The sequence below is a fragment of the Macadamia integrifolia genome, chromosome 5 (assembly GCF_013358625.1).
Source record: "Macadamia integrifolia cultivar HAES 741 chromosome 5, SCU_Mint_v3, whole genome shotgun sequence".
In the NCBI taxonomy this organism is placed as follows: Eukaryota; Viridiplantae; Streptophyta; class Magnoliopsida; order Proteales; family Proteaceae; genus Macadamia; species Macadamia integrifolia.
In genome coordinates, this window is record NC_056561.1 from 31,038,351 (window position 1) to 31,064,614 (window position 26,264).

Genomic DNA, 26,264 nt, shown 5'->3' on the forward strand with positions numbered 1-26,264 from the left:
AGAATCAATTAAACCTGAATATATTTAATTGGACCGGAATAATCAATTTACATCTAATAAATCATTTTGAACCAAACTGAAACTAATTAAACATAATTAATCTAAATAAATCAATTATTAATAAATTAGAAACTAATCTATTAATTAAACTAATTCTAAATCGCTATTGGGAGAAAAAAAGTACCTTAAACCGGCTTTAATCAAGAAACAAGGGGAGATAACCCTTGTGCTTCAAGCCCCAAATCGAACTGAACCGGACAAGATCTCCCGGCTCAAGAAAGGATTAATGTATTGAACTTCTAGACTTGGAGATATTTGATTTTAGAGGGAAGAAGTTAGCCAAAACCTTAATGGGGCCATCCTCTCTCCCAAATTCTCCATTTTTCTCCTCCTCTTTGGAAGAGAGGAAGGGCTATTCTTATAGCCTTGGGACTTGGGACAATTCTCTCATATTTCTGATGTGGGACTAAAAAACTAGAGAGAATTGTCTAAAAAGGCTTGCTTTTGGACAAAGGGGTTTGGGCGCCATGTGGCACCTTTTGGTTGCTCGGAATGGAATCTGATACCGAACTTTGGAGTCAATTTTCGGGGGTCATATCTTTCAAACTATTTGTCGGAATTCGACGTGTAATATGTCATTAGAAAGCTAAGTCCGAGCACTATCCAATGATCTGAGATATGATTGTAGTCTCAATCAGGAACCTTTACAAAAATATGCATAAAGTAGGGACCCGAATCATATAATGAAAGAGAGAATCGGGCGTCGATTCGCATAGTTCTCGCATCAAAGTGTAATGTCTGACTTGAGGGGACAAATGAAAATAATCCACAACATCAAATTCTAATTTTTGAAAACATTTTCACTTGAAAGTTTATAGGAAAATATGGTCATTTTCTACTCTAAGTTTGAAAATTCTCCAAGTTTAAAATACCCAACATGTAATCCTTTATATTGTCATCATTGCCGGGGGGTGACAAAATTCGGTGTCTACAATTACTGGAACACAATGGAAGCAGATTGCGTGGACTTTGTTAAGAAATGCCACAAGTGTCAGATATTTGCTAACATCATACATATCTCGCCAACAGAGTTGCATTCGCTTAGTTCACCTTGGCCATTATCCACTTGGGGCATTGATATCATTAGAAAGGTCAATCCTAAAGCATCCAACGGCCATGAGTTCATCTTGGTAGCCATTGATTATTTCACCAAGTGGATAGAAACTCAGTCCTATGCAGTCCTCACATCTGCTAAGGTGGCCAAGTTCATCCCAGAAAACATCATTTCCCGATATGGAGTACTTCAAGAATTGATATCAGATCAAGGATCCCACTTCTGGGGCAAGACCAAAAAAATCTACAAAAAATTCGAAATCAGAAGGCATCACTCTACCACTTATAGGCCACAGACCAATGGGGCAGTAGAAGTAGCTAACAAGAATATCAAGGTCATTCTACAAAAAATGGCGGAAACACATAAAGGATTGGGTTGATAAGTTACCCCTTGCCTTATGGGCATACCAGACTTCTGTACGATATTCGACAGGGGCAACTCCTTTTCTTTGGTGTATGGAGCTAAGGTGGTTCTACCCATGGAAATCCTGGTACCATCCCTAAGGGTGCTTCTTGATAGTCAACTACCCGAAGGAGAGTAGGTGAAGGCCAGACATGATGAGCTCAATTTTCTTGATGAAAGGCGCATGAAGGCCATGGATAATTTGAAGAAGTATCAACTGAGAATGGCTAGGGACTTTAACAAAAATGTGAAGCCCTGCCACATAGAGGTGGGTGAACTTGTTCTTCAAGAGCAAAGAGCCCTAATTTATAAGCCAAGAGGAAAATTCAGGCCCAACTGCAGCGGCCCATTCACTGTCAAAGAAATTCTTCCAGGCAAAGGTATGAAACTCGTAGACCACAATGGCGAAGAAATACCCTAACTGGTTAACATGGATCAACTCAAGAAATATTATGTCTGAAAGGGTGAATAGCCTGAACTACATTAGACTTGATTCATTTTGAGGGAAACGTAGGCAACTTGACATGTGTAAGTGCGGTCTCAACAATCTAAAGGCAATAAATCGGTTCCTTGATTAATAATCAAAGTACCTTAAAAAGATCATCATAGTTTGTGTCCCCCAAGAATCGCCATTTGGCATGAAAGGCCATTAGGTATCTGTCATCCACCCATTGGTCCGTCACTTCTTACCTAGGATTCTGTCCCCCAATTAATCGCCATTTGGCATGAAAGGCCATTAGGTATCTATCATTCACCTATGGTCCGTCCATTCTTATCTAGGATTCTATACCCTAAAAGAAAATCGCCGCCCGACACCAGTTTATCAAGGCCAGTTTATTCTCCACTCTTGATAAGTCAAAGTCAAAATAAAAAAATCAGAGCTTGATGCAACAGTGGTAAAGGCTTGTTTGAATCATTAAGCTAATGAGTAATGCTTTGATAAATCATCATATCTCATTGTTTGTATTGTTTCAGGAAAATTCATGGGCTCATTGGATAAGATGTTGAGGAAATGGACTTTAGACATAAATATGAGGGCACCAGGATTGTTGGAATCCATGAATGTGTCATTTCTTGGCCAACTTGGATGTGTGAAGCTACATCACCAATTACTCCAATAGGTGCCTCAACATTAGGATGCCGACCTGTATGTATTTCGATTTGGATTAGCAGAGATTTACCCAACTCTTGAAGAATTTCGGGTTTGTATGCTATCTCCACCCAAAGGCAGTTTGTTCCAACCCTCTTTGAAGAAAGATTGCTTAGAGGAAATTGAGGATTTCTTCGGATGGAAAGAAGAAGTAAAGCAGTTTTTCAGGTATGGGAAGATCGACATTCTGAAGGTGGCTCAGATCTTCATCCAATATCTACCAATAGGAGGAATCCATCAGCAGCGATCCCTGGATGGTTATTTACTTTACATGATAGCTCGTTATGTTCTCTGCACTCCGGGGCATGGTGCACCATCTATTTTGATTGAGGTAGTAAAACAGTTAAAGAAGGGAGGTGATATCGTCCCTATGGCTTTTGTAGAAACATTCAAGGGATTTGATGACATGAGCTATGCCTAGAGATTCGGACTCGATCATTATCAAGGGAGTCCTGCTATTTTTCAGATTTGGCTCCTCAAGAAACTAAAGCTCACCATACCATTAAGGGGAAGCCCACTCGGAGTTTTTTGTTATCAAGATAAGAGAGAAGTTCTGGAATTCAACCTTATCACCGATTGAAAGAAGTACTTGCAGGAAAGGACTATGCAGGATATCGCAGGGTGGTGCCCAGGGAGGCCATAAGAAGATTTTCTGATGAAGACCCCTGGCCATAGCTATGTCAGACCGATGGTATTGACACACGCATCCTTTTATTTGCCTATGTACATCAGCCGACAATACGGGATCGAGGAGACAGACCCAGAAGAGTTAGTGAACTTTCACCCACCTCAAGGATTGTCTCCTCACCTTATTATTCACCTATTCCATCTGTGGTAGGAAATTGGTCCCTCTTTTTATGTAATTCACTTGGTAATGGAATGAGGAAGTATTTGGATTTTCATGTTATTCCAATTATTCTAATTATGACTTGAGTTATGGATGGAATTGATTGTGCCTAAGCATTGCAAGCAAAAAAAAAAAAAAAAAGAGGATGAAAGATTTTCTTTTGTGCTAAAAGTAAGTTTTCATAGAGATGTTGAAATAAAATGATGAACAAACAAGGGAATGGAAAAAGAAAAAAGAAAGAAAATATCCGTGAGTTTGTGTTTGCAGGAAATGCAGGAACAAATCCCTATGGGTCAGAAGCCATCATCTAAACCGTACTCTGAACCATCCTCATAAAGTGTTGGGGGAGTCCACAGATGCTACTCCAACCTGCTCTAGCCTTTCGGTCAGGTCCTAGAGCAGTGCACCCTGCTGAGCAATCTCCTGATCCTTGGCAACTATCACCTCACACAGGCCATAGTGCATTCTCCTAATCTCAGCATAGACCTCCGGGGACACCTGAGAAAGAGCATGTCAGCCAAAGGAAGTCAAGAGTTAATTGGAAAAGGATCAGATACTCACATAATCATAAAGAACAGGTGGCCCAATCTCATTTACCCGACCCCAAGTGGCCTAATTGCATGGACCCGGCCCCAGGCAGCCCGATCTTATTGACTTGGCTTCAAGTGGCCTAATTGCATTTACTCGGCCCCAAGTGGCCCAATCTCATTGACTCGGTCCCAGATAGCCCAGCTCGGTTCAAAAGAACACTCTTGGAAGATCAGATAGCCTAGCCCGGTTTGAAAGAACTTGCCTAGAAGACCAAATTCCCTGACCTGACACTTGTGAAGCCCCGCTAAGGAAAATCCAAGCATCAAACTTTTTTTACCTGTTGCAAGATTGAAAGAGCAACGAATTCCTCTCTTGTAACGATCAGTCCCAGATAGTCCAGATTGGCTCAAAAGAACCCGCCAGGAAGACCAAATTCCCTGTACTGGCACATGTGAAGCCTAGCTAAGGAAGAATCAGGATCAAAGTACTAACTTTTTTTACAGGATTGGAAGAGCAGTGAATTCCTTTCCACCAATTGGCAGCCCAGGTAAGTCCTAAAATTTTAGAGGTATTATCTATTGCATTTTTTCAACTCCGTTATAATTGAGTAAGATGACGGCAGTATACGCTCCGGGTGACAAAATGTGGTTATTCTTTTCTTTGCCCTTCGGCCGTTGACATAGGCCTCGACCAAAGAACGATATTTTGTAGACACCCAATTTTTTCACCCTTCTTTGGCTATGATGAAATATGGATCTTGGACTTGACTTCCGACTTTTAACCTATAGAGATGCTGATGGAAACATTCCCCTACCCAAAACCCTAGAAATCCCCACGTTGGAGAGAGGAAGGTCTAATTTTGACTTTTCATATATAAAGGAATCTGGTCAAGATGACCGTTTAGATGGATAGTGCTCAAACATATGATTCTGACGATATATGGTACGCCAAAATTAGACCGACGGATCTCTGGCAATCATCCCTGAAAAATCATGCGTTCCCGTACATATGCTGCACGCACGGACAGTCCCACTGGAAACCTGAAAAAATCCCTCACCTGATTTAAACATCCTAAAATTCATCCCCTAACTACCTAGATAACCTCGAAACACTCCTAGGTCTGAACCCTATAAATCCCCGTGTTGGAGAGAGGGGGTCCAATTTTGAATTTTTATATATGAAGGAATCTGGTCAAGATGACCATACAGATAGATAGTGCTCAAAAATATGATTCCGATGATATATGGTACTCGAAAATCGGACCGAAGGATCTCCGGAAATCATTCCTGAAAAATCATATTTTTTCACGCGCATATCGCACACACCGGCCACCCAGCTAGCCGGCCCAGCCAGTTCATCCAAGCCAACCAGCCCAGCTAGCCCAGCCAAGCCCAGCTTGGCCATGCACCTGTGCATGGGCTTGCCTCACATTATGAGCGGGCTCACCGCACTTACGCGGGCCCAGCCGCATACCATGCACATTGTGCACATTGCCTTCACACCCATGCATTCGTGTACCCGAGACAACACCCGCACCCCTGGTAAAACCTTCTCTCTCCTCCCATTTTTTAAAAAACTACGTTTTCTGATAAAACCTTCTATCTCCTCTCGCTTTTCTGAAAACTATCTTTTTTGGTAAAACTTTCTCTCTCCTCCCGTTTTTTGAAAACTGCCTTTTCTGGCAACTCCTTCTCTCTCCTCCTGCTTTTCTGAAAACTACCTTTTCTAGTAAAACTTTTTCTCTCCTCCAGATTTTCCTAAAACTATGTTTTTTGGCAAAACTTTCTCTCTCCTCCCGCTTTTCTGAAAATCACCTTTTTCCAAGCTGAAAATTTTCTCCTCCCATTTTTTTTTGAAAACCCCCCTTTACCCACTGAACAAAAGCCCTCCCCACCCATTTTTACCTTCAACCCCCCTTTTACCCATTGGGAAAAACTCCTATCTCTTCACTTTAGGCAAGAGCCTCCCTTTTGTCCACTGGATAAAGGGATTCTCCCTCTCCTATTTGGTGTAAAAAAACTATAAATACCCCTCCCATAGAAAAAGGACACCAACAGACACCTGAATCCCTTTCAGAGTGAAATTTTCCTCCCCTCCCCCCTCTTGATTTTCTTCTGATCTTCGGAGCGATCTTCGTTAAGATTCGAAAACTCATTCGGGTCTTCGAAGTGTTCTTCTGGAATCTTAAAGATTTTCAATCCAAATACTTAGTTAGATCCAATTTTTAGCCAAAAATAGTATGTTCTTGAGCCACCTCCCTTGAGTGTTCTTGAGTATTCTTGAGCTCTCTTGAGATAGAAACCCCCCCTTTTTGAGGTTCTTCGGGTCCACGAAGAGATCTTTGTTAAGATCTAAAACTCTGTTCGGATCTTCAAAGTGTTCTTTGGGACTTTGGAGTTCTTTAATTCATTTTTAGGTTAGCCCATTTTTTTTTTTCAGAAATAGCCTTTCCTAGCCGAACCTCTGTCTGAGTGTCCCTGGAATATGTCCAGAAATAGTTATTCCCACCGGAAGCTCTGCCGAAGTACCATCTTAGCCTAGCACTCCCTTAGCCTATCCCCAGCGGAAGCTCTGCCTGAGTACCACCTCATCCCAAGCCCAGAAATAGCCTTTCCTAGCCGAACCTCGATCTGAGTGTCCCTAGAATCTTTCCAGAATTAGCCATTCCTAGCGGAAGCTCTGCCGAAGTGCCACTCAGCCAAGCCCTCCCTTAGCCTATCCCCTGCAGAAGCCCTACTGAAGTGCCACCTTATCCCAAACTCAGAAATAGCCTTCCCTAGCCGAAGCTCTGTTCGAATCCAAAGCCAAAAATAGCCTTCCCAAAGCCAAAGCTTTGCCTGAATCCAAATCCGAAAGCGATCGTTCCTAGCCAAAAATCTATCCAGATATCATCACAATTAGAATCTCTCAAGAAAGGAAGTTGGAGGTTAAGACTATCTTCCTCTGAGCCAGGAGAATCCAAAAAACAGTCCGAGCCAGTACCAATCAGGGGCCCTCCCCTCTTGACCTGAAACATGGGTCAAATTCAGGTATAATCTCTCTCCTCATTCAAGCATAATGTAGACATCTAATAAGCCTTGTTTTAGTGTATATAATAGTTTGAATTCAATTAATGTATATATATGTAATAACTTAGCCATACATGTGGAAAATGTTCGTTCTCAAGCATCTAGCTAGAAGATCGGTTTAACCGGGCAGTTTGGGTGCTTAACACCTTCCCAACTCTCTAACCTAACACTTACCCTAAATCTTTAGACCAGACCAAATTTTGGGCACTTTTCTCAGGAATTGGGCCTACCCCCGAGTCCTAGGCCCATAACCCTAGGTGGCGACTCCAAACCCCATTTGCATGATTCTGATCCTCGAATTGGACCATCATCAAAACCCCTATTTCAAAGGATAAATTTTACACCCTTACGAAATAGGCCTCCATGTATCTCAAAGCGGCTATACGGTGGTGCGGGGCCTGCAAGTGAAGCACACATGACTCGAGCCACCTCCCCCTCCCCATGAAGGTGAAGGGAGAGAGAGGAGAGAGGGCAGGGATCCATCTCTAGCCGCTACTCTCACACAATGGTGTTCTTGAAAAAGAGGTAAGAATCTTTCTTTTCTTTTGATTTGATCTTAGATCTAGGTTGATGGTAGGTGATTAGACCTTAGACAAGTGATTTGAGTTGCCGGATCATCCCCAAATAAGTTCCCTATGCTAGAGGGAAGTCGGGAATGATGTTGGGAAAATTTCATTCAAAGACTGGAGGGGGTATTTTCACCCCACCTGTCTTCTGATTTTAGCCTACCTGAGTTCCCAGAACTCAGATTCTAGGCTATGGAGCAACCGATGGGCGGAAACCAGTGGGCAACATAGCCCGTCGGTCTTTGACTCTAGCCCACCTGTCTTTCCAGAACTCCCAGAATTGGTCCAAATTTGATGGGTAACTTCCATTTATGATTCTAAACCCGATTTTAGTGTTCAAACATGATGATTTTGACCCCAAAATAGTGAAATGATAAACCATTATATTTATGATAGGTTACACTCAATATACGTGTACCCACACATTAGATCTTTTTCGTACCGGGTACAAACACCGTGTATATATACAAGTAAGTGGGGAGAGGACACTGATTTAAGTTTCTAAAAGTTATACGTCATTTAACATATGTTAGTCTAGCCATATCATCATGTCACTTGTGTGTAGACTAGACATCACATATGCCATATCACGCATTTGAATGTGCATTTACTTAATATGCTTTGCTTTGTGCTATGATGGAATATTCATTCTGTCTTGCTGTATGTGATGGAGGAATTTCATTTGGACATGAGATGCATGCTAGATTTAGATGCCGTCATGGTTTTAAGTATCTTCGATACCGATACGATACCCTCCGATACGTATTTTAAATTTTGTCGGTTGATATGATACACACCGATACGATACATTAAATTTTTTAAATCATTTCGTATCGATATATATCCTACAATACATACCGATATGCATCAATACACCACTAATACACATCGATACGATATGACATGCCTCGATACGACTCTATGAAAAATATAAAATTGAGGTAAAATATACGTTTCGGTATGTATTGGTACGTATCGGTGAGTATCGGTATGTATCGATCGGTACGTATCAGTATATATCAGCACGTATCGGTGAGTATCGATACGTATCGGTGCTACGGTCATATAATGGCCAATATAGGTAATTTTTCAGAAAAAAAAGATTTTTTGAAGGGTTTTTGTTTCAAAGTTGCTGTCAGCCATATTTCTCTCTAACTGAAGTGGAAATCAAGGTTGGGAACAAGGATTTTACATTTATGGAACAACTACAGACCTTGAATTCTTAGTACGATACCCTCAATTTAGTGTTTATGCATAATACATATTATCAATGGCTTTTTTTAACAAATTCTTTATGCAAAAGTGTTTAAAAAAATGTTTCCTATCCATTTATATGTGTATCTTTAGCGTATCTTAGTGTATCTCTGATACGGTACGATACCCTCCGATACGTATCTTAATTTTGGCCGACCGATACGGCGATCGATACCGATACTTTAATCCTTGGATGCTGTAGTCGGCTTAGAAACGAGTGCATGGTGGCTCGTGGTATGGGACGCAGTACCATTGTGTAATCGTACTATGCTCATATAGAGGCATGTGGCTAGGATGTGATTTACCCTTATGTTACGACCCTTACCAACTGGGATTTACGTGTTGGGGGATCATTGGGAGGAAGCATCAGGTTGTGGTTGTCGAACTCCTATAGCGGTTAGAAGTATACACTGTTGATCGCTAGGACAGTCGGTAACCCCGGTGATATATTCAGAGGCCCGATCGTACTGCTTTTATTTCGGGTGGAGTCACCCATTTACTTTCTATCATTTAAATTATCGGGAGTCGGCTTGCATTTTAAATTCTGGTACCAACGGTGGGCCTTCTCGGACAATCCTATGGCCATATCGTGGGATGGAGTTTACGGCTCCTACTAGGGGCATACGCACACTGTGGTTGTGAGTAGGACAAAACCTATAACCTAGTAATGTCGTTAGGCTAATAGGGTTAAAATGAATTGTATATAGATGCATTTGTGTTATGACTGTTTGTGTGGTTTTCCTTGTGTAGTCTTCCTTTTCACTTACTAGGCTAGTGAGCTCATCCCACATGCACAACTCTTTTTAGGTGATTTGTAGGTTACCCACCTGGTGATCAGGAGCCGGGCCCCACTGTGGAGTTTCCATCTGAGGACTGGTGGGTCCCTGACTAGTTCAAGCATGGTGCCGATTGTACGTGCGAGGATTGTATTGCTTGGCAGTTGTGACTCCTGAGTGATTTTTTTTTTATTCTTTTGATGTACTTCTGTTTGTTACTTGATGCTTAAATTGTTATGTTTTTGTATATATATCATGCCTACGGGCCCGAATGTATGTAACTTTTATAACTCAATTTGGGCATCAAGTATTTGAAAAATAATTACAAGTATTATTATGAATATGTCTTCCGTTGAAAATATAGGTCTTATCTTGGATTAGTAGATGTATGCTGTATTGTAGTTACTGCATTATTGATCCTGGCAGGTTTGTGAGTTAACCGGTGTTAACTCATTCATCGGCTCAACTTTGTACGAGCGGGGTGTGACAACAGTGGTATCAGAGAGTGATGCTCTGCCTGCCTACAGCATGCTGCTTAGACCCTATAAAAACTATAATAAATCTGGGGTGGGTGAAGATAAAAACCTTATGAAAGTTAACAAGCCTTAAATTTAAATGTAAAAAATTATATCCATTGCATTCATGGCATGCATGCATTGTTAATATGAATTCTGGTTAATTAGTTTTGGAATTATCATAATGGAATTCACTTGATAGTGAAAATTTTAACAAAATTTCGGCAGCATAATGGCGTAAAATGAGAAAAAAAAAATTTTCAAACATAAAAACCTGATAGACAACAAGAATAATAAGATAATAATAACATATGGAGGCTGTGTCGGCGACCATCAAACCACACAGTTTAATATAAGCAAACCATTCAGAAATTTACAATTTCTATCAAGATCACAATTTAAACTTTAAGTACACCAATGGAATAAATTACAAAATAAATGACAGATGCTATCATTTCTTAAAGTTATTCTAGTTCGATCACGTAACTTAAGCAGGAAAGTCAACTATGAAACCAAAAATAGTCAAGACTGTCAAATAAAGCTGAAAAGAGACAAGTAGAATGATAAGTAGAGGGTCAAAAGAGGGTTATAGGCCACCAACCCAAAACACTAGTCGGAGTCAGAGTCGTCGCTAGAGATATCGAAAGGCTCTCCTAAGTGGATTCGAGAGTCGATGCTGAGATGCGTGTCCCAATGTGTGAATCGATCATGGAGGTGCACTACTCTCATCTATACACAACGGACATCCGCGGGGATCACTCTAGAAGAGTGGTACATATCTCAGGTAAGTCGCTGAAACCTGGACTCCATCTCTCCAAACTGTCTCCACATCTGGAGCTCTCTACCGGTGTTCTCCTCCACTTTCCTGAGAAGCTTTTGCTCCCTGGCCACACTCTCTCTAAACTTAGCCTGACTCTCTCTCTGGGACCTCAACTCTGATAGAATTTCCTATAGGATAGGTGCCTCTCCAGTAGGTGACAGAGCTGAAGTCAGTGTGCTAGAAGCACTAGGCATGTCCGGGCCACTAGATCTAGCTGATCTGGAACCACCAGCTCCATGGAAAGCGGGATCTACCACCCTAGTGTCCAAGGGCACCTCCTCCAAAACCTCTTCCTCTCTGATCTCCTCCTGGTATGGGAAGTGACTCCCATCATCTCTAGTACGCTCATCCTCATCTATGGGCACCCCCTCCTCCTGCTCCACATCCTCCTCCTTTTGCTCCTTAGCTACCTGAGGCTCTACCATCAAGGCACGCAGGTTCATCTGCCTCAAATTCCTAGCAGAGAACTTGTTGCTTGGGACCGATCACTCCTCCACAGAAAGGTCGACTGCAAAATGCTCGAAGACTCGAGTAAGAGCCCTGCCATAGGGTAGGCTGGCATCCTCGGGATGTAAGGCATGGTGATGCATAGACCTCAGCATAAAGTAGGGGAGGCATAGTCTAGGTACATTGCCCTCAAGGGCAGATAGTAGGCAAACAGCTAGATAGGTGGGCATGAAACCTACCTAATTCCGATGACCACTCCTAGGAGCTAGGTTGAACTGCACTAACCTAACCAATACCCTACCCTTAAGAGAAAATTCCAACTCGGATGCAGGCATCACTGGTGAGCCACTAATCACCTCGTAGATGTGCTCCTGCATGTCTCGACTCATCAGTGGGCCTATGCCTCTGGTCCTGGGAGGACTGTAGTAGTGAATGCCCTCTAAAGAGATCCTTAAAATCTTCGTCAACTGGTTCGCAGCAAGGATAATCTCTACACCCTTCACCATACTGACTATGGCGAACTCCCCCTCCTCCTCCATGGCCTCCTGGTTGTGGTAGAACCTCCTCACCAAATCCTTGTAGTATGGCCGATCAATGTTGAGGATGAACTCCCAACCAAGGGACAGAAAACCTCTCGAAGAGGTGAATGCAAGAAAAGTGCCCCACAATCACCTGTTTTTCCAATATCACCGGTAGTGAACGGAAGGTCCTCCATAATGATGTAGCTCTTGCACTATGGAAGGCCATCTCATCATAGTCGGATGAGTCCTCCTATTCCCTAGATGGTGATGGGGCTGAAGAACTAGACCCCACCTCTCTCTTCCTAGCCTTGGAGGTCTTCCTCTTCCTTAATGGCTCTACGGATTCCTTGCCTCTTCTTGGTGGCATCTTAAAATTTCAAAGAAGAGAGATAACTATATGACGTAAAATAAGAAGTCAAAATATAAGGATTATTTGAGATGGATAGTAGAAATGAAATCAAAGAGATAAATAGAAGGAGCTGTAACAACATATGGCATAAATTTTTAGGAAATGTGATCTAAGCTGATATCTTACAAATCATTAAACCTGGATACCTAAACTGGCTAAGTGAAAATACATGGATATGAATGATTATTGTGGTTGAATTCCCCAAGCAAACACAGGAGATGCAAAGTGATGAATGAGATAATGCATGTGTGGATTGAGATATACAATGACCCGAGTGAGATGTGGTGTTAATGCGTGAACAGTCCAAGAGTGTATACAATGAATAGATCATTTTAAGAGAACACGAGATACCATACTAGATTAAACAAGAGATAGCATATCCCTATTTGGGTTTAAAATAAGAAATTGAAGGATCCCAAATACGTATACCAACCAAGTAGAGAAATTCAAATTTTGGGAATCTAGCCAAATGGAGGTTTACATTCAAAGGAAGCAACTAATGATGATTCCACTATGCTTGAAGACTCATGATTTAAATGTAAACAAAGAATTCAAGATATGGCTTGGTATAATTTTCCAAATGTTGTTGCCCTCTTTGTTTGGGCAAATTATATAAGGAATTTAGGACTATCATACCATCCAAATTTGGGGTAAATTGCAAAGGAACGGTTATTGAACACAAGAGAAGCCTAACATTGAAATGAGAACAAGGAAAACTCATAATGTGGATGCTAAATTAATACAGATAAGAGAAAGGCACAACAGAATCCCCAAAATCACTGTTTAGGGCACAAAAAGGGAGAAAATCTCTCCAATGTTCCATTTTAGGGATTAAACTACTTGGAAACTTAAATCTAAGCTCTACAATAGCATATCAATCGTTTTCCATGGAGAAAATCGAAGGGAAAAATCGAAGCCCCAACCACACTGGTGATTTTTCCATTCAAAAGAGAGAAAACCCATAAATTTTGAGAAATAAAGGGTTAGGACCTTACCTTGAAGATGGAGTGATAAAGGAGGCATATTCGAGCGGATCATTCCGTCGATTTGATGAGTCGAGTCATAAGGAATCGCTCAAGGATTGGCCAAAGTCGCCTGAGTTTGAGTGAGAAGGAAAGAATAGAAAATGGGTGGAGAAACAGGGTTTAAAACCCCTTAAATCGCGGCCTCGGGTAACTCTGGCAAGATGAAACCAGTGGGGTTCAGCCAGCCAAACCAGTCGGTCTTTAGCCCATTGATTTTGGCAGTAAGGGCCCGACTCCACCAGTGGGTCCTACATGGCCTGCATTGGTGGGTTTATGGTCATTTTTGAAAAACTATGAGTTTATATGGGAGATTTGGGCCGATACGTATAATGAAATACAAATTTGGAGTTTGAATTATTATGTGCACGTTTATTCAATTGTTTTGGGATGAAAGTGCACCAAGATCTAACCCACAACCTCAAGAGTCAACTGAGCAAAATGTGGCTCATGAGGATCCACCCATGGCTACACTTCCTGATCCTCCACCAGTACTTACCCCTGGTGATGTTGTGAACTTGATTCAACAATCGAATCAGAATCTCCATCAGCAGATTCTCCAGTAACAATAGGAATTTATGACTGCTATGCAACAGCAGTGGTATGCTGCACTACCAGGTCATCTTCCTTAGGTAGATATCCACAAGGTCCAATGGGAGGGCCTGGTGTTGGGGCACAGATTGGAGGTACACCACCTGGCATCAACCCTTAGAACCAAGTTGGAGGTACACCACCCACACTACCTCAGGGTACACCTCCATATATGATGCCGCCTCCTTACCCGTATCATCCGGCGTATGCACCATATTTTCAATTGGTGGGCTATACCACAAGAGTGGTGGAGTCATTCAAAAGGAACCTACCACCTACATTCACTAAGGTGGGTAGTGACTCTTTGGAATCGGATCGATGGATCCAAGAGATTGAGAAGATATTCGAAGTGATTGAGTGCATCGATGCTCAAAAGATTATTTGTGCAGGGTTATAGTTTAAGAATGAGGCCAACTCCTGGTGGCAAGCCTCCAAAGCCATATTGTTTGCTACACACCTGGAACCCACATGAGAACAATTCAAGGAGTTGTTCTTAGCAAACTACTACCCTCGTAGTTTTAGAAACCGCAAGGAAGTGGAGTTCTCGGCCTTGACTCAATGAAGTAAGTATGTCCTTGAGTATCAGCAACAGTTTGAGGCCCTATTCTACTTTGCACCCCCTCACATGAAATCAACTGAAGAAAAGGGTAAGAAATATCTGAAAGGATTGAAGGTATCCATTGGCATGATACTTGAAGCATTAGATCTCACCAACTATGCCTTAATTGTACAGAAGGCCAAAACTATGGAAGATAAGATGAAAGGTGAATCATCCCTTACACCTGGAGTATGGAAGAGAGCAAACCCTTATATGGATTCAGGTGACCCGAGTAAGAATTTTCGTGGATCATACAGATTTGGTCCTTCATACAGGCAGCCATATAGGCCATCGGGCTATCCTCCTCGACCTGCTAGTGGGCCGTGTACTACATCTTTTCACCCGAATACCAGTATGGTGCCCACATCTGCTAGGCCACCTTTCCCTCCACTTGCTATAGGTCAGGCTCATAAAGCTCCTGCTCTGGTTCAAGCTTTGCAGAACCATTGTTTTAATTATCATTCATATGGGCATTTTGCTAAAGATTACCGAGCCCGACCAGCCTTACCATCCAATCAGCCTTCTGGGTATAGACTTGCTTTGACTCAAGGGAGTCAACCACAAGGAAGGATGTATGCTTTGTCAGTTGAGGAAGTTGAAGCTAGCACAGAAGTGGTAGCAGGTATGATTAAAATTGAGAATTTCCTTTTGGTAAATATTGATGGCATACTATACTTATGTGCATTGATGTATTAGGTGTCCTACCTGTATCTGGTATACCAGAATATGTCTTGTTTGATTCAGGGGCTTCACATTCATTTACATCAAAGAGATTTGCTGAGAAACTTGACATGGAACCTAAGATATTAGAGCATAAGATGATAGTTAGTACACCTACAGGCAAAATTTCACAGCTGAAGGAAGTATATGGGCCATGCACCTTGAGATCAGTGGAAAGCAATTAGATGCCCAACTCATCAAGTTCAACATGCAAAACTTTGATGTTATACTAGGCATGGATTGGTTATCAGCACACTGAGCAAGCGTGATGTGTGCTGAGAAACAGATCAAGGTGATTGATAATGAAGGAAAGGAACTGATATACCAACCGGATATGAGAAAGCATACTAAGAAGGTCCTCATCTCCGCTTTGCAAGTGGTAAAGTTGCTGGAAAATGGGTGTCAGGGGTACCTAGCATTGGTGATTGATTTAGATGCGAAGGTCACACCTCTAGAGGAAGTAGAGGTAGTTAAGGAGTTCCCAGACGTCTTTCCAGATGGTCTAACCCATCTACCACCTGAAAGGGAGCTAGAATTTGCTATAGATCTGATCCCTGGTGCTGCCCCGATATCAAAGGCTCTATACAAAATAGCACTAGCAGAATTAAAAGAGTTACAAGTACAGTTGCAAGAACTACTGAAGAAGGAATTCATACGCCCAAGTGTATCACCTTAGGGTGCTCCAGTGTTGTTTGTTAAGAAGAAAGATGGAAGCTTGCGTATGTGCATTGATTATCAGGAATTAAACAAGTTAACCATTAAGAACCGGTATCCATTGCCATGCATTGATGGTCTGTTTGATCAACTACAAGGTGCTAGGGCATTTTCAAAGATTGACCTCAGATCCGGGTATTATCAACTCAAGATAAAGAATAGTGTTATACCAAAGACAACCTTTAGAACTTGGTACTGTCATTATGATTTCTTAGTGTTGTCTTTCAGGTTGACTAATACACCAGCAGCTTTCATGGATTTGATGAACCAAGTGTTTCACGATGTTCTTGACAAGTGGGTCATTGTTTTCATTGACGATATCTTGATCTACTGGAAGTTAGAAGAAGACCATGCAAAAGACTTGAGGATGGTACTACAGAGACTGAGAGAGCAACAATTGCATGTGAAATTCAGCAAGTGTGAATCTTGGCTCAAATAGGTTGGATTCCTAGGACACATGGTGTCTAAAAATGGAATCGAAGTGGATCTAGAGAAGGTGAAGGCCGTAGTAGACTGGGAGATACCCAAGAGTGTAACAGAAATTAGAAGTTTCTTGGGTTTGGCAGGTTACTATAGACGTTTCATTAAGAACTTTTCTCGGATTTCAGCACCAATGACCAAGTTGACTAGGAAGGAGATAAAGTATGATTGGTCAAAGGAGTGTGAAGAAAGTTTTCAAGAGATGAAGAAGCGGCTAGTGTCAGCACCAGTGTCGACTATTCCTAAAGGCATAGGTGGGATGACAGTGTATACCGATGCTTCCAAAGTTGGATTGGGTTGTGTACTTATGCAACACGACAAGGTGGTAGCGTATGCATCCAGACAATTGAAGGACTATGAAAATAACTACCCTACTCATGACTTGGAGCTAGTAGTGGTCATTTTTTCCTTAAAGATTTGGCGTCACTACTTGTATGGTGAAAAGTGTAAAATATACAGTGACCACAAAAGTCTTAAGTACCTTTTCACCCAAAAAGACTTGAATATGAGACAAAGGAGATGGCTTGAGCTTATGAAAGATTATGATTGTGACACTCAGTATCACCCAGGGAAGGCCAATATAGTGGTAGATGCTTTAAGCCGGAAAGCTCAAACTTTGTCACTTTCCTATCTAATTGTCAATCCAGAGCTCGTACAGGAACGATGTTAATGGATGAAATCCTCTTGTACGAGGGAGCAACCTTGGAACTAGAACACCAGGCAGATGATGTTCAAGAGTTGACTTTGTTCTTGGTGGCTCTACAGGTACACTCATCCATCAGGGAAGAAATCATAATGAAATAGCATTTAGATCTTGAGTTGCAGTGGATCAGAGAGAAGATTTAAGAGCAAACAATGAATGACCCTAGCTTTACATTAGCCAGTGATGGGGCAATATTGTTTCGGGGCAGATTGTGTGTACTCTGTGATGAAGTAATACAAGACAAAATAGTAAAGGAAGCATATAGTTCTGAGTACTCTCTTCACCCTGGGAGTACCAAGATATATAGAGACCTAAAACAACACTACTGGTGGCCAACAATGAAGTCCACAATAGCTTTGTATGTGTCGACTTGTCTTGCATGTCAGAAAGTCAAAGCTGAACGACACCAACCTTTTGGCACTCTTCAATCGCTCCCAGTACCTGAATGGAAGTGGGATAACATTTCAATGGACTTCGTCACCGGACTACCACGTACACCCAAGGGAATGGATGCAATTTGGGTAGTGGTTGATAGGCTTACTAAGACAGCTCACTTTATTCCGATCAGGACCAATTACACCATAGATAAGCTGGCACAACTTTACATAGATAATGTTGTATACTTACATGGTGTACCAATGAGCATTGTATCAAACAGAGACCCGAGGTTTACACCTAGATTCTGAAAAATTTTCCAGCAAGCCTTGGGATCACAATTGAATCTGAGTATAGCCTTCCATCCACAGACAGATGGATAGTCCGAGAGGACAATACAGATATTAGAAGATATGCTCCGAGCCTGTGCCATAAAAATGAGTGGTAGTTGGGAGGAATATAAACCTCTTATGGGGTTTGCTTACAACAACAGCTACCAAACTACAATTGGGATGGCTCCATATGAAGCATTGTATGGTAGAAAGTGCAGAACTCCTCTATACTGGGACAAAGTAGGTGAACGTCGAATGCTTGTACTAGAAATGATTCAGATGACATGTGATAAAGTCGTTGTTATTAGAAAAAGAATTAAAGCAGCCCAATCATGTCAAAAAAGCTATGCGGATAGCCGTAAGATAGAAATGGAATTCTAAGAGGGAGAGAAAGTGTTCCTTAAAATATCTCCTACCAAAGGCCTGCGCAGATTTCATAAGAAAGGCAAGTTAAACCCGAGATATATTGGGCCATTTGAGATTTTGAAGCTAGTTGGAGCAGTAGCATACATGTGGGCATTACCACCTTCCCTCAGCAGTGTTCACAATGTCTTCCATGTATCCATGCTGAAGCAGTACATTTATGATCCATCTCATGTACTACCTGTGGAACCGGAATACTTAGAAGCTGATATGACATATGAAGAATATCCGACTGAGATCTTAGACCGAAAGATGAAAACCCTCCGCAACCGCTCTATCGCTTTTGTAAAGATTCGTTGGGCCAACCACCCGATCGAAGAGGCACCTTGGGAGAAAGAGGATGATATTCAAACCTTGTATCCTCATCTTTTCAGACAACCAAGTACTATAATTTCGGGAATGAAATTTTCAAAAAGGGTGGGTAATGTGATACCCTACTTTCTAAACCTGGTCTAATTAGCCGCATTGACTTGGTTTGATCATATAGGGGCTGAATCGGAGAGAACCGACATAGGTACCATATAGAATATAATAGCAAGGGTGACCTTGAACTTGGGTTGGCTTAATATGACCAAGCAGGTACCAAGTGTAATATGTGGACTCAAGCCTTGCACTTACACGCACCACGAGGTCATGTGCAAAAAGTAAAGGTACGTACTAGTATTTGTGGGTGCCAACATAATCTAATATTATGTGGGAGTTTATTCCCATTGAAGCCCACCAGAGATAACCCACCTGAGATTTAGCCCCCCTGAGATATACCCACCTGAGATAGCCCACCTGAGATTTAGCCCACTTGAGATGTACCCACCTGAGATGTAGCCCACCTGAGATATACCCACCTAAGATTTAGCCCACCTGAGATATACCCACCTGAGATAGCCCACTTGATATTTAGCTCACTTGAGATAGCCCACCTGAGATTTAGCCCACCTAAGATAGCCCACCTGAGATTTAGAAGATATTTTGGGGGCCCAGGTAAAAAAGGGGAGACATTAATTGTCTTTTTCCTCATTAATGTTAGTTGGTCGGTGGGAGAGTAAAGAAGAGAGAGAAAGAAGAAGAAAGGAAAAGAGGAAGAAGAAGAAAGAAGAAGAAGGGGAAGTTGCCGTAGAGCTTCATCGGAGCTGGGTCTTGGTATTTTGAGCCCGGATTTATGATCAGCTCGTCGAGGTCTTCGGTTATAGATAGGTATTGCACACATTCCAAGGATTCTTAGGAAAACCCTATCCTTAAACCCACTTTTGATTTTTGAGAAAGAACTCACTTGGATCTTGCTAATCCTACTTGGATAATCAAATCTAAGGTCTAATGGAAGGTGTGTAAAATGATTTTGAAGGATTTGAAAGGAGTGTTGGTGAAGATCTAGAGTATTTGGAGGTTCTTGAGCAAAAAAAGTGAAATTTGAGGTTTCATTGGTGTTCTTGAAAAAGAGGTAAGAATCTTTCTTTTATTTTGATTTGATCTTAGAACTAGGTTGAGGGTACGTGATTGGACCTTAGACAAGTGATTTAAGTTATCGGATAATCTCCAAACAAGTTCCCTAAGTCAGAGGAAAGTTGGGAATGATGTTGAAAAAATTTCATTTAAAGACTGGGGGGTATTTTTACCCCACCTGAGTTCCCAAAACTCAGATTCTAGGCTCTGGAGTAACCGATGGGCTGAAACCAGTCTTCTGGTTTTAGCCCACTTGAGTTCCTGGAACTCAGATTTTAGGCTCTGGAGTAATCGACGGGCTACATAGGAGGGAAGCATCAGGTTGTAGTTGTCGAACTCCTGCAGCGGTTAGAAGTACGCACGACTGATCGCTAGGATAGTCGGTAACCCTGGTGATATATTCAGAGGGCTGATCATACTGCTTGTATTATAGCGGAGTCATCCATTTACTTTCTGTCATTTAAATTGCAGGGAGTCGGCTTGCATTTTAAATTTTGGTACCAACGATGGGCCTTCTCTGACAACCCTATGGGCGTATCCCGGGATGCGGTTCGCAGCTCGTACCCTGGGCATAAGCACACTGTGGTTGTGAGTAGCACAAAACCTATGATCTAGTAATGTTGTTAGGCTAATAGGGTTAAAATGAATTACATATAGGCGCATTTGTGTTGTGACTGTTTGTGTGGTTTTCCTTGTGTGGTCTTCCTTTCCACTTACTGGGCTAGTGAACTCATCCAACGTGCACAACTCTTTTTAGGTAATTTGTAGGTTATCCACCTAGTGATCAAGAGCCGGGCCCCACTGTGAAGTTTCCATCTGAGGACTGGTGGGTCCCTGATGAGTTCGAGCACGGTGCTGGTTGCACGTGTAAGGATTGTACTGCATGGTAGCTGTGACTCTTGAGTGATTATTTTTTTATTCTTTTGATGTACTCCCTTTTGTAACTTGATGCTTAAATTGTTATGTTTCTGTATATATATATATATATATATATATCATGCCTTCGGGCCCAAATGTATGTAACTTTTATAACTCAATTTGTGTATCAAGTATTTGGAAAACAATTACAGGTATTATTATGAATAGGTCTTCCATTGGAAATGCAGGTCTTATCTTGGATTAGTAGATGTATGCAATGTTGCAATTACTGCATTATTGATCCTGGCAGGTTTGTGAGTTAACCGGTGTTAACTTGGTCACCGGCTCGGCTTTGTGCAAGCGAGGTGTCACAGCTCAGGTCCAAAAACTGGGGTACTTGTTTTTCAGAAGGTTGCTGCTGAGGAAAAAGATGCATTTGGGTTAGCAATGTTCGTAATGGAGTTGAACTAGGATAAGAAGGCCAGGAGGAAAGTTGGCAGTAGAGGGGCCCTGAATGAAAGTGTTGGTTCTTCTGTTATGTGTGATCATACGCTAATACTATGATAAAGAAGTGAAACAACCCATGAACTATGAGAGTCCAATCCAAAAACTTGAGTTATTAGGTGGAGATGACCCAAGGCTATATGAAGCCATCCAACATCATCCCAGACAAAACTGATGTAGGTTTATTCCACAACATAGTCTTGGCAAAACTGTTATTGAAGCAGGGGCTTCAGGGACTTCGCTCCTTTTCCCTTTTGAGCCCCTACAATTACCTCAAAACAGGGGTTCTGTCCCTTCTTCCAGCCCTTCCCAGAATAGGGGAGCAGCGTCTCCTCGTTTGCTTAAAGCCCTCTACAGAATCGTAACAACACTAGTTCTATTTCTCTAAGCATGGTTTCTTGTGTGTTTATCTTAAACAAATCAATGCATCTTTTGTCAAGTTGTCTAATTGCATTCTTTGAAAACTATCTTACGTCAAGGATTTGTGATTTATGTAATTCTCCATATTTGTTTCAGTTACTACAATCTTTCCATAGAGGCGTTTTAATTTTCTCAGAATAGAATCCCAATAATGAGAGAATAGAACCCCAAAACCCAATAGTTAGAGAATAGAATCCTAAAATCACAAATTAATTTCGTTTAATCAAGTCTGAGATTACATGATTACAGAAACAAACCAACAATTTGAATAGAGATATGAACTATGTAAGATGGAAGAAGAACCCTAAAATGAAGCTCTTACTTTCCAAGATGGAAGAGAAACCCCAAACTTACAACCATTGAAGACTAAACTTCGCCGGACAAGATGGGTAGTTGTGAACCGTCGCCGGAGGAGAGGGGTGCACACGAACGTACGCCGGAGGCTGGAGAAGGGGATAGTTGCAGGTTTTGGCGATAGGCGCGATGGCTGTAGCACAAGCTCTCTTCTCTGTTTTGTGAGCCAACCATTTGTTCATGAGTTTAGAAGGGGCAATGGAAGATGGTCAACTCACCTTGAGTGGCGATGTTTCGGGTATTTAAAAAAATAGCTAACAGATATTCCATCACTTAATAGGGATGGCTAACGGTAGGGATGGATTTGGTATTTTTAAATTATTATGGAGTGTCTTTTGTATTTTGAAAAGTACAGGGGGTGGTTTTAGGAAGGACACAATTAATCCATCCTAGGCTTATTTGACCTTATTGAAGTCTCTAATGGTTTCTGCAAATGCTTTTTCATCACAGCCCAAAACAATCATACCAATGAAGTTGGGATTAGGAGAAGTGGAAAACTCTTACCTGCAGAAGCTGCTTGAGTAGGGTCTCCATTCGAGTCCATAATGTGCAGAAGCAGCTTATAACCAATGGAACCATAAAAAATTTTGATGGCTGTTGCCATCTACCTAAATAATGGTTTAGGACCTATAAACATCTCCTTGTTTCGGGAAAGAGAATAAACTCAAATTGAAGGCTTTGATCTGCCTAGATATTGGGTAAGTGTCAAGTTATAGACATAGTATATGGTAAAAAAGATTTACATATAACAAATGGAGCTAGCCATGTACTAAACCTATTACAATATAGTGAGAAGTCATACTTACAATTGAACTAAAGAATAAAGATGGATCATACCATATCTAGGAAGCTATGTACACTATAAATCAGCAGTGGATGTATTCCGCATTTCAATTTCAGCTATTCGTGAAGCTTGATGATACCCCTGATTGTTGTATTCACTCAGATACTCACAATCTGGAGGAACAGAAACCCAATCCTCAATGTTTGCTATTCTTGCAGAAGCTGGAGTTCCCACTGAAAGGTGATGCTGGCCTTTCTGGTGTAACAATGTTCTCACCCGATGCCACCGACTTCCATTACTTGAGGACATGTTGCCTCTGCTCAACCTTTGTAACTGTAGATATTTCCTCCATAGGTTGATGAGAAAGAGTAGAAAGGCAATGGTAGATGTGCTAGCAGTAAGAACAAAAAGTCCCCAGAAGCTATCAAGGCCCAAGCTCTCATTGTCAACTTCAGTTCCTAATTTTGAGCATTTAGCATCTCCACCCAACCAATCTTCTTCCAATTTTGTAATATTTCCATTCTCCAATAGTTCTAGAATGGCTTTGGAAAAGTCTGTAGCAAGAGCCGAACCCAATGGAAAGACCTGCAGGACCAGTAGTATAATTCATCATTATCTGTATGTTAACTACATGTATAGTTGTATTAATGGTTGTAAGTCCTACTTACAAAGCCCCATCCTCCAAATCTATGGATTGTTTCAGTAGCAGTGGTATATCTATTACAATATTTGGAGAGGAACACCTTTTCACCAGGGAGCTCCAGGAAAGCGGCCACGATGTTGCCTTGTTCAAATTCAGCAGCATAGTTGTCTTTACTTGGAATAGTCTTGATGTTTTCCTGGTTGAATCCAAGTACATCCTCCAAGTATTTCTTAACGAATGAATCACTATCACACCCTACAATTGAATTACTCCTCTTCAAATATTCGATGTCGGACACAGTAGGTTCAAGTCGTTGGACTGTGAGCATAGAGGTGAGACTTGCAGTGTAGCTAGAGGTCAAGACTAACACCACAAACAACCATATTACCATTACAAATCTAGTGAAGTTGCTATGAAGTTTCTCCCCTGTAACAAGCAACCAAAATTTTGTTAATTGTGATAATTTGAGCATAGTTTTGTTACAGTTGATGGATAGTGGACACTTACTGTGGGCAAAGAAGAGAGTTGAGAAGGTGAACCACAAGGCAGTGCTTAGTTGATCTTTCCATGGACCTCTGAAGTCTGGATTTGATTGATGTTCCACGAACCAGACCACCAACATGGTGTAGACCAAGACTAAACCAGTCACTAGCCACATAGTTGTTGTGAAGGGCTTCATGAACATCCAAGCCCGAGTTTCCTTCTTCACAGGGACTATCAATGTCAGCCCTGACTCTGTGTAGGGCTGAGTGAACTCTACCTTATCGGAACGGCTTGCCAGAATCGTTATATCACCAATCACAGCATCAAATTCCTTGTTATAGACTTTCAAAATGAGATCGTCGTATGATCCATTGAATGCTACAAATTCATAGGATATAGAATACTTGGTTTGCCTCAAAATCTTGACAGCCTCTTCAAAAACATTGACACAGAAACCTGTAACCAATGGTGGCAGATTTGGACTCTTATTCTCTTCCACTTTGACGAACTCCTCAAACACTGGTATGCCTGGAACACCAATTTTCATGGTCTTTAAATCACTAGGCAATACCCATCCTCGTGGTACTCTCTGTAGCCCTCCAGGCCAATCCACTGGTCCGCTCAATCCTTCCATGTTATAATTGGTGCCATTACATTGATGGTCACCAGGACTCTCTGAGAAACCACACTCAGGTGTCCAGAAATCCAGCTCCTTGTAACTCTTTCCTGCCACATTAACAATTCTGAAAACTGGAGAATTCGATAATTCTCCGTCTTCGAACTGAATTTCTCCGCTTAATCCAGTGAAGTTGCTTGACAATATTTTGTCTAACAATATTTTAGATGTATTAGTACTGTTATTCATTGCACGAGTTAGAGTAGAAATGGCATCATGTGCTCGGACTGCGTAGATTCCAGGCTCGAAGTGCTCTTCTTCTGGATACTTAGAATGGAAAATTTTCCTGAATTTAGAATTGAAATCTTTGAAGGACAAGCTAGTTTCAGGGAAGTAAGTCTTAATTCCTAAAACACCTTGCATGGAGGAGATGACAGAGGAGTTAAAGGAATCAAGGACACTAGCAATTGTATTTGTAGTTATCCAAACAGAATCTCTACCCATCAGTCCAATTCTTCTGGCTTCTCTGAACAGATGGGCAGCAAATGACAGTGAGGGTTGAACAAGAATGAAGACTCTAGACTGCTTACTGTTTAGCTTTCCCAGTTCTGGTAAAATTTCATCTTGGGGATCTGAAAGTGAAGATATGGGTGGAAAAACCATTCGGTACTCAATCTGAGAGCCCACATCTCGAAGAGCATCAGAGAGAAGCATGACTACTCCAGAATTGCTTCCATAAGTATCATCTTCATAGATTGTAATCACATTCCTCCACTTGTAAGCACCAACAATGGCAGCCACACATTTCATCTGTATCGTTTCATTGTTGTTCATCCTAACCAAGAAAGGCCATTGCTTGCTCGTCAATGACGCGGCGATAGAAGTGGTTGCGAAGGAAAATATGGGTACTTGTGCTCGATTTCCTACTTCAGCCACTAACGCAGCCTCTTGCCATGTCTCCATCCCAAGAATGGCCTCCACCGGCTGTTTGCTGATGAACTCTTCAGCTGCACACAATATTATAACTTTTATTCTTGGGTTTAATGAGGAAATCTATATATAAGATAAATCTCCGATTTGCATTTAAAGTACATTGTGGGTAATAAAAACTACTACCAAAAAAAAAAAAAAAAGGGTAGTGAAAACATCCTTTGCCGCGGGTGCGGCGCTGAGGGGAGCATCCGATGGCTAGAATGACATCCGGGCATGTGCTGATGTCTTCTCAGCCATCTGATGCTCACGGCACTACCGCACCCGTGGCAGATATCATCGCTCGGGTGGGTATATGTATATTTTTGTTGATGAACTCTTCAGCTGCACTCAGTATTATAACTTTTACTCTTGGTTTTAATAAGGAAATCTATATAAGATAAATCTCTGATTTGGATTTAAAGTACATTGTGGGTATATGTATATTCAACGATCTTATAAAATATGTCCTTTCTATAATGGGTGAGGAGGCCTAAAGCTATATATGAGGCTAGTTTTGGCAGTCATCACTTTAATACCTTCATGATTTTGGAAGCATAGACTTTCCTCACAGAAGTAGTGTGTATGTGAGAGAATTCTAAGGGGGAAAGGCTACAAAAGATCTTAACGGATGGAACTCCATCGAGTAGTTTTTCATTGTCATCTTCATGGGACCAATCTTCAAGCAAGCACGTGAGTTTCGTGATCAATACTCCCATTTATGGTTCATGTAAATGGGGTATCCTATTGATTATCATTGATACGGTAAATCTACATGTTTGTGTGTTCTGATATCCGTGAGGGAACTATCATTGATC

At 41.5% G+C, this 26,264-nt stretch overlaps 1 protein-coding gene across 4 annotated transcripts in view; it reads right to left on the reverse strand.

Annotated features, from left to right (window-relative positions):
- The window catches only part of LOC122079087 (glutamate receptor 2.7-like), a 54,821-nt gene extending 29,360 nt beyond the window's left edge, over positions 1-25,461 (reverse strand). For 3 of the 4 annotated variants that reach the window (XR_006140269.1, XR_006140268.1, XM_042645331.1), the window contains exons 1-3: positions 23,886-25,461; positions 23,404-23,804; positions 22,789-23,320 (exon numbers count right to left, since the gene is read on the reverse strand). Coding sequence is in view for 2 of the 4 variants with exons in the window: in XM_042645331.1 (XP_042501265.1) it covers positions 22,811-23,320; positions 23,404-23,804; positions 23,886-25,440 (2,466 nt within the window). In the remaining 2 variants the exon portion in view is untranslated. Of the gene's footprint in view, positions 1-22,677; positions 23,321-23,403; positions 23,805-23,885 lie in introns of those variants that run through there. The other variant, XM_042645332.1, reaches the window with a different exon arrangement.
- Between the last annotated feature and the right edge of the window lie 803 nt (positions 25,462-26,264).